Source organism: Colletes gigas, unplaced genomic scaffold (assembly GCF_013123115.1).
Source record: "Colletes gigas isolate AHSC1104 unplaced genomic scaffold, ASM1312311v1 Colletes_gigas_Sc00001, whole genome shotgun sequence".
In the NCBI taxonomy this organism is placed as follows: Eukaryota; Metazoa; Arthropoda; class Insecta; order Hymenoptera; family Colletidae; genus Colletes; species Colletes gigas.
This window is the reverse complement of record NW_025106630.1, coordinates 4,326,090-4,339,556: the sequence shown is the minus strand read 5'-3', so window position 1 is coordinate 4,339,556 and position 13,467 is coordinate 4,326,090. Positions and strand designations below refer to the sequence as shown.

At 37.2% G+C, this 13,467-nt stretch overlaps 1 protein-coding gene across 1 annotated transcript in view; it reads left to right on the top strand.

Annotated features, from left to right (window-relative positions):
• The window catches only part of LOC122397697, a 96,211-nt gene that overhangs the window by 61,127 nt on the left and 21,617 nt on the right, over positions 1 to 13,467 (top strand). Inside the window, exon 2 of the mRNA XM_043397043.1 lies at positions 10,151 to 10,253. Coding sequence (XP_043252978.1) covers positions 10,164 to 10,253 — 90 coding nt within the window. The 5' untranslated portion in view covers positions 10,151 to 10,163. The remainder of the gene's footprint in view (positions 1 to 10,150; positions 10,254 to 13,467) is intronic.

Below are 13,467 nucleotides of genomic sequence, written 5' to 3'. Positions count from 1 at the left end.
TTTTTCGTACAACTAAAACAGTTTCGAAGAACGTGGATTTGCAAGAGAGAATCTTAAAAATTCCATCGAGGGTGTGAAAATTTCAGGGTTGTGATTTTTCCTCCAAGTATGTATGTAACACAAAATTATAATCTCATCGTAAATTAACGATATTTCAAGATGTGCTGTTCTTTTTGTTGAGAGTGTATGTGCAAACAAATTGCCATAAAAATTCTTCGCGTCTTTGGCTGTTGCTATGGTAGCATTTGTATATACATACGTATATTTTCACTTCCGACTTTTTTTAAAAATTTGTCTAAATTCGCTTTCTGAATTATATTTTTCGTCGACTATAAGTTTCATACGATTTATATCTGGCTCATCTGCAATCTTGGCTGTTGCTAAAACAGTTTCGAGGAACGTGGATTTGTAACAGAGAATCTGAAAAATTCCATCGAGGGGATGAAAATTTTAGGGTTGTAATTTTACCTCCTTAATCCTTCAAATATCTATGTAACACAAAATTCTAATCTCATCGTGAATTAACGATATTTCAAGGTGTGCTACTATTCTTGTCGAGAGCGTACGAGCAAACGAAACGCCATAAAAATTCTTCGTGTGTTTGGCTGCTGGCCTGCACGAGAATATGGTTGCAAGAATGCTGCCCGTTCTCGTAAAAATTCGAGGAGGAATTTCAGTGACAGGTCGAGCGTCGAGTTTTCCTGGCAACGGTGCCCGATGCGTGAACTCTCGATGTCAACGCCGAACGAACTGCACGGCAAACAAAAAGTGCATAACTGTGCAGCGCACGTGCCGGTCGGGAACGGCGATTAACATTACCGGTAACGGCAAGTGGGTCACGACTACGCTCGGATAACTGACCGATCAAGAACACCGACCGATCCGTGACCTAGACGCCTCGACATTAACCCGTCTCGATCTATTCTTCTCTCTGCCCTTTCCCGGACGATCAATGGACGAGTAAGGACACCAGAAACACTCCGACAAAGTGTTATTTATTAAACATATACGCCGAAAATCCCAGTTCTGATGGGAAACGAATCTTTTTATTGCGTGCATTTTTTTAAATTTTTCTTGAAACTATGGCTATTGCAAATTTTATGTGACTTAGATATACTGTGAAAGGAACCCTTAATTATTCCTTTTATCTTCGATTTTTGATACAAAATGTTGGACGAGTTTATTTAGGAGTAATTGTTGCACACCACTTTGACGTGTTAGAAATATTGAGTTTAGATTTTTGTAGAACGATTTTTTTAAATTTGTATTAAAACTATGGCCATTAAAAATGGTATGTGACTCAAACATACGATGAAAGTTTTTCTTTTTATCTTCGATTTCTGATACTACACGCTGGACGAGTTTTGTAGAACACTGAAACTTCAAATTGGAAAATTGAACTTCGTACGCCCTAATAAGTTTACAAATTCCATAGTATACATATTCATAATCAGAACATGTTCCTTGAAGCTTGTTTTTTTTTAATAAATTTATTTTAGAAGATCGACGAGTGGCGAAGGATTAAGTAAGTGGGGAGTAGCTAGATTCCGATAAAATTTTTTTTTCGTAGGCTCTCTCTCGCTAAGAGAAAGAAAAACGATCATGCATAGACTCATTTACATGCTCTGCTTTAACGTAACGAACTGCATCGCGTGCATACGGGCCGCCTATACACCTTCTTGGAACCTGGCTGGACGAGCGCACGCTAATACGGCTCCCGTAATTCCTGGAATAAATATTCCTCGCTGTTACTACTAACCTTCCTACATTTTCTGAGAAGTTTTACGCTGACATCGAATCGCGATAACATGGCCGCGTGTAGCTTGCAAATTCGGTGCTCCGGAGATCGATGAGAGATTTGAATTCAGATTCGCTAATTTTAGGAGAAACATACGTACACGGACCCACTAGAGCAACGGAAAATTCGATCATCAAACACGGTAGTCAGACTGTTTAGGTTACGATAATGTTGCTATTCGGTTTATACTTTTGAACGACAGTGGAGCATGCTAGTCATAACACTCTAAAAGTTTTTAGCTTGCATTAGTGTCGCTCGATACGCGTGCATAAATCACTTCGAAGTTTCGTCAGTTTGGTATTGTTTACACAGCTGGCGCCGATTCGACGGATTTCTCACGCCAAACACAAAAAAACATGGCGGGGATAGCCATATATGTTTTATCGAGGTCGGAACGTTGCGCTTTATCAAGGTGATACTGTATTCGGTAAACTATTGGATTTAGGATAGGTGCACCTCGACACTTTTGTGCTCAGGATTAACTACCCTATCGAATTCTATCGTAAAAGGAACGATCTACCTTTAAACGCTTCGATGTAAAGCAATTTTCGAACGAAGTTAGCTCTGAGCAGAGGATTCTGATTCCTCGGGAACTCCCCGACTCCATTAGCCTGCAACGAGCCGAAAGTAATCTAACTAAAGAAATTCTTCGCAGAAATCGGAGCTTGTCGAAACCGTTGGTACCGTCGCCCGACAATTTCCTTTTCCGTTCGACGCACGCAGGAGCACTTCCTCGAATCTCGGTAGTAAAACAGGGCCGGCAAAGTTCAGGTTGGCTCGTTTCACGCGGCAAAACTTGATAAGTAAGCGAAACAAAAAGAGGGTGGCGCGATACAGCTCGTCGAGATCCTCCTGGCAGATAGAGCCGCTCGTAATAACGCACGAGCGCTCGGTCTACCTGGCAGGTTGTTATTGCCGCTTATTATTTATCCATCGCGGCCGGCTCGAAAACGCGTCGTTCGCGGTCTGTTTACACGGAGGGAGAAACGTTGAATGGCAGTGACGCCGCGAAACTTTAATTATTATTCTGGCGCGCGGACAGCCCGGCCCCGGCGATCGATGATTCGACCCGACACGTCCACTTTCGTATCGGCCGACGCGTTCCGTCGACACGTGCCACGGCACGATAAGAGCACGGGAAAGGTGCGCGACGTCCTGATACCGGACACCGCGGACAAAGAATTTTTCCTGTAATCGATAAACGAGACCCGTACGCTTCCGCAGCGTCGTGGCAACGCGTGTTTTGAACCAGCGCGCCTCCCGAGCCAACCCCTTGCACTTCCGATGCCCGACGCACGTTTAATCCACGCTGTAACGCGTTCACCACCATTTTGTTCGATGGCAAATATTTTTTTTAAATATCTTTTCTCATTTGCAAATTTTTGAGTAACTTCATTGTTATTCATTGTGAGTTACTCATTGTGAGATTACTATAGAGTAGAGTATTTTTGTCATCATTAATCTGCATCCCCTGTGAGAATATAAACAGTATCCCTTATTGAAATAACTTGCACAGAGTGGTTCTCGCATAAATTATTTCTTTTCAATGACTTTTTATGTTTGAATATGAAACAGAGCTTGTGAAATCCTATCAGAAGCATCATACATCCCCTGTCAGAATATGAAGAGAATCTCCTATTAGAATAACTTGTATAGAGTTGTCTCCACTTACAATATTTTTTTAAATGCCTTTTTAAATTTGTAAACTTTGAAGTAACTTCATTATTATTTAGAATGCTATGAAGCAGAGTTTGTGAAATCTTATCACCAGCATCCTACATACCCTGTCAGAATATGAAGAGAATCCCCTATTAGAATAACTTGTATAGAATGGTCCCCACCTACAATATTTGTTTTTAAGTGCCTTTTTAAATTTGTAAACTTTGGAGTAACTTTATTATTATTTAGAATGCTATGAAGCAGAGTTTGAGAAATATTGTCCTCATAATTCTACATCCCCTGTCACAATATGAAGAGTATCCCCTATTGGAGTAACTTGCATAGAGTGGTCCTCGCATAAATTATTTTCAATGACTTTTTATATATTTGAATATGAAGCAGAGCTTGTGAAATCTTATCACCAGCATCGTACATCCCCTGTCAGAATAAGAAGAAGATCCCCTATTAGAATACTTTCTATAGAGTGGTCCCCACCTACAATATTTTTTTTAAATGCCTTTTTGAATTTGTAAACTTTTAAGTAACTTCTTTATTATTTAGAATGCTATGGAGCAGAGTTTGTGAAATATTGTCCTCATCGTCCTACAACACCTGTCACAATATGAAGAGTATCCCCTATTAAAACGGTACGATTAATTGACTATGACAGATATTATTATTTTCTCCACATCGATATATATTTTCATGGAAAATAGAATTACCTATACTCTTAATTAATTTCTAGCAAACACAATACTTTATTATTTTGACAGTTGTCCTAGTGCAAGTGAGCACCTAATGCAAAAATAAAATAGTACAATTAATTGGCTATAATAGATATTATTATTCTCTCCCCATCGATATAAATTTTCATTGAAAATAAAATTTCCTATAGTCTTAATTACTGTTGTGAGCCAACTCCTTGCAGTTCCCACCGATGCGATGGCCGATGCACTTTTAATCCACTCTGTAACGCGTTCACCACCATTTTGTTCGATGGCGAATATTTTTTTTAAATATTATTTTTCATTTGCAAATTTTTGAGTAACTTGTTGGTGAGATTACTATAAAGCAGAGTGAAATTTTGTCATCATTATTCTGCGTCCCCTGTGAGAATATAAACAGTATCTCTTATTGAAATAACTTGCACAGAGTGCTCCTAGCATAAATTATTTTTAATGACTTTTTATGTATTTGAATATGAATTTCATTGTATTCCATTTTAAGTTATCATTATAGTTAATTTTTACTATCCAATTAAAAACTAAATATTCTTATTATTAAATAACTTTTTTCTATACCATAAGATTATTTCATTAGAATTTCATTGTATTCTATTTTAAGTTATCATTATAGTTAATTTTTACTATCCAATTAAAAATTAATTTTGATATCTATAGTTATTTATTAAAATATATCTATGGCTTGATAATATATAATTATCTATGATTTCATCAAATAAATAAATTGTCTATCAGTTTGTGAAATCTTATCACTAGTATCCTACATGCCCTGTCAGAATATGAAGAGAATCCCCTATTAGAATAACTTGTATAGAATGGTCTCCACCTACAATATTTGTTTTTAAGTGCCTTTTTAAATTTGTAAACTTTGGAGTAACTTTATTATTATTTAGAATGCTATGAAGCAGAGTTTGTGAAATCTTGTCCTCATAATTCTACATCCCCTGTCACAATATGAAGAGTGTCCCCTATTAGTATAGTTTGTACAAAGTGATCCCTACCTAAATCATTTTTTTTTTAATATCTTTTCATATTCATAAACTTTGGAGTAACTTCATTATTATTTAGAATGCTATGAAGCAGAGTTTGTGAAATCTTGTCCTCATAATTCTACATCCCCTGCCACAACATAAAGAGTATCCCCTATTAGTATAGCTTGTACAAAGTGACCCCCTCCTAAATTATTTTTTTTTAAATGCCTTTCCATATTCGTAAACTTTGGAGTAACTCCATTGTCATTAAGAATGCTATGAAGCAGAGTTTGTGAAATCTTGTCCTCATAATTTTACATCCCCTGACACAATATGAAGAGAATCCCCTATCAAAATAATTTATACAGAGTGGTCTACCCAAAATATAAACATCTCTCAGTCCTCACATTGATACTCCTCCCCCAAAAAATATGTTAAATTAACTTCCTCAAATTGTAATAATAAAATAATGATACCTCCAGAGATCATTGCACTTGTATTCGCTACTTTTAAACGAAGCACGAGTTAAGAACCTGTTTCACGCTCTATTTTGCAAGAAAATTTGCAACTAATTTACACTCGATGAAAGGTTCGACACGTGATTATACGTGTCTCGAAGATCAAGTGGTTACCAATAACGACCTTGTGCAGGAATTAGACGCGAATAGGAGATAGTAGGTATCTCGAGTAGGATTTTGGCTCTAACGCGAACTCGATCGAACCGGGCGACCTGTTTCTGGCGGTTCACCAAATTAGCGAGGAAATCCAGTCGGCGCTTAAACGAGGGACTCTCAAACAAAAACCCGTCGCGCTGATTATCTCGGGGCGGACTTTCATTTACATAACGCTCCGGCACGGTGAAATGCAACGAACGAGGAAGAAAGAGAAAGAGGAACAAAGAGGGACAGAAACCTGCGGGAATTTCGCTAAATCGCTTTAATGCGCTCGGTCGCGATTCTGCCGCAACCGCGGCTGATCTCGCAATAGGAGGTGACTCACTCTGCCCCCCTCGTGTCAGTGGGGCATTATACCTCCATGATCCTTCTAAAAAAGGTGAACAACGATTTTAACTATTAAACGATGATCAAATATCGAATCGTCTCGTAAACTCGTGCGAGTCAATATTCATTGACAATTGGAAAAAAATGGTAAAAACTGTTCGAAGACCGTTCGAAGCTAAAAGTTTGCGTTCCACAGTGGTGGAAGGACCCTGCGATTTTATTTTCATTTACGTATAATTACATCAAACCTTTTATAAAGCACTCGATAACAGGAGAAACAAAAATTCTATAAACGTGTAATTATAAAAATACCTCTAAGTAAAAATTGCCTATAAATTATACAATATTGCACAGAATAGATGCACCGATTTTATTCGTACAGATGTTACTGTAAATTGGGTTAAAAAAAAATACACATACGAATGGATAATAATCGAATGGTCCATGAATCTATCGAATGAGAACATCATAAATGTCTCGAATCGTAAAAAGGGATATGAGAATAATAATCCCTCGATCTTGGGTAGCCATTTAGCCGCTAAGCAGATGTTTTTTCTACGTTTACGAGATAACGAGTACCGGTGGACAACGAAACGAGAAAATTCTGGCCGATGCGCGACCAGTTTTCGAGATTGCTCTCGACCCGAATGATTTTGTGGTCGCGGCTCGAACGACTACTCGTACATCGAGGGAACGCTAATGATCCGTATCGGTGATCCCGTTACCGTTGCCACCTCCGGAGCACTTTAGCTTCCGCCTCTAACCCACGGTCCTTCCACCGACGCGGCTACTGCCTTCTTCAACCTTTCTTGAACTCTCTGCTCGATGGCATCCGACGATATCCTGCCAGGGATACTTCGAAAGCTTTAATCGGCACGTAAACGGCCCTAATTGGTGTACGCATTCGACAAAAATACGATGGCGAGTGTAGAAAAGCCAAGCCCCGATCTACGAAAAATTTCCTCTCCTTCTTGTCTTCCGAATACCTTGTTGCAATCTCTGAACGATTGTTCCATTGGTCTTTAGGGCGTAGGTACAGTGAATCATAAAGAATACAAATTCTAAAAATAAATTAAATAAATTAACTTCTTCTTAACGAAACACTTCTTTTTTTTCTTATCCTCTGATTACCTCATGTAGCAATTTCTAAACAATTGTTGTTTCATTGATCTTTGGATACAGTAAACAATGTTATGATCCTTTTTAGAGAAGAATGTAAATTCTAAAAATAAATTAAATAAATTAACTTCTTCTTAAGGAAACACTTCTTTTTTTTCTTATCCTCTGATTACCTCATGTAGCAATCTCTAAACAATTGTTGTTTCATTGATCTTTGGATACAGTAAACAATGTTATGATCCTTTTTAGAGAAGAATGTAAATTCTAAAAATAAATTAAATAAATTAACTTCTTCTTAAGGAAACACTTCTTTTTTTTCTTATCCTCTGATTACCTCATGTAGCAATTTCTAAACAATTGTTGTTTCATTGATCTTTAAATACAGTAAACAATTTCATGATCCTTTTTAAAAAAGTATATAAATTCAGTACGATGAAAGTTGGGGAAATTATTTAAATTCGTGAAAGGGGTAAACACGTCATCCAGAAGCGTTAAAACAATTTCCGTATTTAAACTTACTATAAACTTCGTCGAATGAAATTTTTAATTTGGATTCAAGTATTGCGTAGCAGGGCACAACGAAAGTAAAATTTTCTTCGAAACAACTTTCACAATTTCTGACAATTACTTCAGATTTACGTGGCTCTTTGGACGAAAGTGGCTCTGAACCGGAGATTAAAATCGAGCAAACGAAAGTGTTGCGAAATTTAATGCTACCTGAATAAACGGTGCACTTCGTTAGCACTTTTTAACGTTACATCAAATCGCGAGGTGTATCCAAGCATCCAGGAAGTCATTTTTCACGTTACAACTTACGTATTCACGATATCATCGCATTTCACTCGATTTTTAAAATTACAAATTAAAAATTAAGCTTATTAAAGAGTACATCGATCAATTAAAACGCGTAATTTTGGTTGCAAAATACTGTTGCAGAAATGTCAACGACAGCTTCGTTTCATTACAGTTAGCATCGTATAGATGAGAGGCTCGATAGTTAATAACTTTCTAATAGCTAAGCAAGCAGCCGTTTTCAAGGTAGCATTTACTCTTTACGCAAATTGATAAATGAATAACGAAATCCTAACACGAAAAAAAAAATCCAATTGCACGCGTGTGCATAAATATAGCTCTACCGGTTATATCGCAATCGATGACGTCGAACTACGGTGAAGGTTTTCTAACGCAACAGCTTGTCATTTTCTTATCGATTCAACAAAATCATGAAATCATAGCATCTAGCGCAATTTTTCTTCGTTACTTCCACAAAGAAAATTAGCTTTTTGTAATCGATATTCGGTGATTGATTTAGACAATAGATCACCGAAGATACGATATTTCTTAAAACGTGGTTCTTCTGACGTTTAAAGTGGGTCTATCGAACAGGTGCCATAGTTGTCTCGATGCTTAACACCCTAATGGCCGCACGTATCACGCGAAAACCGTTGAGATACACAAAGATGCTAGGAATATTATTATAAGGAATTATAAATGTAACCTCAACAAACGTAATAAGTTGAATGTACGATGCCTGAATGGTGACTGATAAATCACGCACACGTGACAGTGGCCGACGTCTGCTGGCTCCCAAAGTCACGTATACGTGACAGCGGCCGTCAAAGTGTTCATTTTATCAGTGCGTGATTAACAGTCAAGATCCTTTGTATGCGATATTTCTTAAAATGTGGTCCTTCTAACATTTAAACTTGAGTCTGGGTCAGATGATGAGTCTATCAAATAGGTGCTATAGTTGTCTCGATCCTTAATTTTATCATTGCGTGATTAACAGGCAAGATTCTTTGTATACGATGTTTCCTAAAATGTGGTCTTTCTAACATTTAAACTTGAGTCTGGGTTAGGTGATGAGTAGACTGCGGATATTTATGAATTTATGGGAAATTTTAATCCTGAAAAAAGTACAGAATGCATTTAATATGCAAAAATATAAGAAATACTTCAAGTAAGATACGAATTATTATATTTAGGGGTTGAGACAACTCTCTGCGAAGCTTCCGTTTCATTAATTCTATTAATAAAAATGTGAATTTGCATAAAGATCTGCAGTCTAGTGATGAGTCTATCAAACAGGTGCTATAGTTGTCTCGATCCTGAATTTTATCAGTGCGTGATTAATAGTCAAGATTCTTTGTATACGATATTTCTTAAAATGTGGACCTTCTAACGTTTAAACTTGAGTCTGGGTCAGATAATGAGTCTATCAAACAGGTGCTACAGTTGTCTCGATCCTTAATTTTATCAGTCGCGTGATTAATAGCGAAGATGCTTTGTCGAAATGATTACCGTCGCTGCGTCTAGTGTCGCTCGAAGATTAATTACAGGTAATTACCAAATAATTTCTCTGTCGGCGGAATCGTCAAAGTTGTTGCGCCGTACGCGGGGCTCCGAGCATATCCCATTGTTCCCAGCTAGACGCATTGTTGTTGCGCGTTTTCGCGTGGGTTTCGCCCCGGTACGCGGGCAATTTTCTTCTAATTGCATTAAACACGGTCGTCGTAATGGAAAAGGAAAAAAAGAAACAGAAAAAAAACGAGGAACTTGATTTGTTGCCACGCTCGGCACGCAACGTTTAGAGACGTTTAATTGCACCTGGAAACGTCTGGAATTGTTCTTGCTTCTTATGATTCACGGCCATCCGCGGGAACACGATGTGTGCAAACCTCTGCCGCTGCTCCCCTTAACCCCTTAACCTTCTCCACAATTAATATACATAAACAACAATTTTATTCGATATAAGCTGACAGCGTCGTTTGCGTATTACGACGAAAATTTTTTGATTTAAATTAAATTGAAACTTTGGGACCAAGAGAGAATTAAGTGGTAATTTTTGTATCGTTTCAGATATTTAGAAGACATGGGACTGGCCGAGAGAGAAGCCGAAATGCAAGAGTTAGAAACGTCAAGACCCGGTAGATCGCGAGATCTCTTCGGTGTGCAGCTCGAGGTAATTGTTATTGCAATAATATTCATAGCAGGGAGTATTCCACCCTTTTTCGGTGGAAGCTTGCATTTTGATACTTATTCGGGTCCAGTGTAATTTCAGTGCTTCCCTCGTGATCGGAATGGCGAGTAAATGAATTAAAAAAGATGGTAGTTTCAGCGCCAACCGATCTCCGGTGTCCTCGACGAGATCAGAAACAAATTCGATCTGGAATCGATAGCCCATTCACCGAACGAGGCGCTGGTTGCAAATTCAATAGCCACTTTTGTCAGGCTGAGCATAGGCCAGTGAGAGGCGCGACCCAGAAAACCGGTGTCGGTTCTGCTAGAACAAACGGCTACCTGATACCGAATTGGCCGAGGAAAGTCTGTCTATCGGACTCTCTTTCTTTTTTGATCGATCCGCCGAACTCGCCTTTCTCCGTCGGTGATCGTCGCCGGAATCTAGAACGCGATTGGATCCGGGGTGATCTTCCGCGGTGTCGTGAAATGTATCCTCCTATCGCGTCTGTAAAAGTACCGATCGAGAGACCCAGTTATTTACGTTTTCTTCGCTAAAAAAATTGTTCCCTTCTCTGCTTCCGGATTTCCGCGATTCGTGATCCGGGGGGGGTCCAGATCGTTTTAGAAAGGTTTCTCCTTTCTCCCGATGATCGATCGGCGAAAAGGATACTAGGATCGGGGCGGTAAACATTAGTAACCGAATCCGGCTTTTCGATTTCGCGGAGTACCGAACACCTGCGATCGATTTTTATCCGATCTCATTGCCAATCCTTCCGCGGAGGTTTTATTTTCGTCATTGCACGCTCGAGTGCACGGAAAAATCGTTTCGCAATGTTGCACCTTTCTCGAGATTGTGCAACGGCCATCGATTCGTTCTCGGTAAAAGTAAATATAACTGTAACTGAGCGAAATTTGTTTTTGGCGGAATAGAGAGAGAAATAGAGAAAAGTAATTGTAACTGGGGGAGATTAAATGAGAAAGAAATTGCAATTCCTTCGTTTTAACCTGGATTGGTTCACGATATCTTTTTGGTAAAGCAAAGTAATAAAATAGAGAATAAAATGTTAAACTTACTGAAGGAATTAAGTCTGACAAGTGGATTACGAAAGAAGAAATTTTTTAAATGTGTAATCTTTTATAAAATGGCGTAAACTGATTTTAAACGAAGAGAAAAATATGTGTAAAAGTGGGTTAGATTTTCGAAGAGACGCATAATATATCGTTAGAGATCCTCGAGCGTTGCCTCGTGTAATATTTTACTACCACGTATGTATATTGTAAAGGTATTAATATCCGGAGGCTCCGTAACGCACTAAGTAGAAAATGAAGATAAGGACACTTTTTCCACTTACGACTTTATCTGCTTCCCGCGATGCGTTTTCGTTATTAGAGCTAAAAAGTCGTAAGGGAGGCGGTGTTATTTATCCCGCGTTTTGTCCGTGCAATATAATCGCGAATAAACGGACCACGGGTAGTTTAGTTTTTGTCATAATTTCGCCTTCCTCTGGCGATTTCTTAATAATACGCGACCATGGAACATAACGATCAACCATACCGCGTATATTAAGATCCTCAGGATTAGATCCTCGGGAGCTTAGCCTTCCGTTTACGTGCAACGTTGCCCCTTTTATTCTTATAAAACTGATCGTTTCAGCTGCCTGCTATTCGCACGATTGTTATTCATTGCGCTGCAATAATTTCTCATTAGGCATTGGAATATATACGTTGGGAAACTTTTTCAATACGGTTAGGAATTCTTAAACGAACCGTCGAAGGACGCCGTTTAAACGTCGTTTTCGGTGCGTTTCAATTATCTTTCGAAACTGAAAATAGTTACAAATTTACAGGATGCAATAAAACGGTACGACTAATTGACTATGACAGATATTATCATTTTCTTCACATCGGTATAAATTTTCATGCAAAATAAAATTACCTTTACTCTTAATTAATTTCTAGCAAACACAATACTCTATTCTTTTTGACAGTACAATTAATTGACCATAGTAGATATTATTATTTTCGACATATCGATATAAATTTTCATGGAAAATGAAATTATTTATACTCTTAAATAATTTGTAGCAAATACAATACTTCATTATTTTGACAGTTGTCCTAATGCAAGTGAGGCAACAACGATGCAAAAATAAAATAGTACAATCAATTGACCATAGTAGATAATATTATTTTTGCTACCCATCGATATAAATTATCATGGAAAATAATATTTCCTATAGTCTTAATTAATTTCCACGGAACACAATGTTTTGTTTTTCCATAGTTGTCCTAGTACAAGTCAGCAACAACGATGCAAAAATAAAATAGTACAATCAATTGACCATAGTAGATAATATTATTTTTGCTACCCATCGATATAAATTATCATTGAAAATAAAATTTCCTACAGTCTTAATTAATTTCTAGCAGACAGAATATTCCATTCTCTTTACAGTTATCCCAGTGCAAGTGAGCACATAATGCAAAAATAAAATAGTACAATTAATTGACTATACTAGATAATATTATTTTTGCTACCCATCGATATAAATTTTCATCGAAAATAAAATTTCCTATAATCTTAATTAACTTCTAGCAGACAGAATATTCCATTCTCTTTACAGTTATCCCAGTGCAAGTGAGCACATAATGCAAAAATAAAATAGTACAATCAATTGACCATAGTAGATAATATTATTTTTGCTCCCCATCGATATAAATTATCATCGAAAATAAAATTACCTATACTCTTAATTAATTTCTAGCAAACACAATACTCTATTCTTTTTGACAGTACAATTAATTGACCATAGTAGATATTATTATTTTCGACACATCGATATAAATTTTCATGGAAAATAAAATTATTTATACTCTTAAATAATTTGTAGCAAATACAATACTTCATTATTTTGACAGTTGTCCTAGTGCAAGTGAGGCAACAACGATGCAAAAATAAAATAGTACAATCAATTGACCATAGTAGATAATATTATTTTTGCTACCCATCGATATAAATTATCATGGAAAATAATATTTCCTATAGTCTTAATTAATTTCCACGGAACACAATGTTTTGTTTTTCCATAGTTGTCCTAGTACAAGTCAGCAACAACGATGCAAAAATAAAATAGTACAATTAATTGACTATACTAGATAATATTATTTTTGCTACCCATCGATATAAATTATCATTGAAAATAAAATTTCCTACA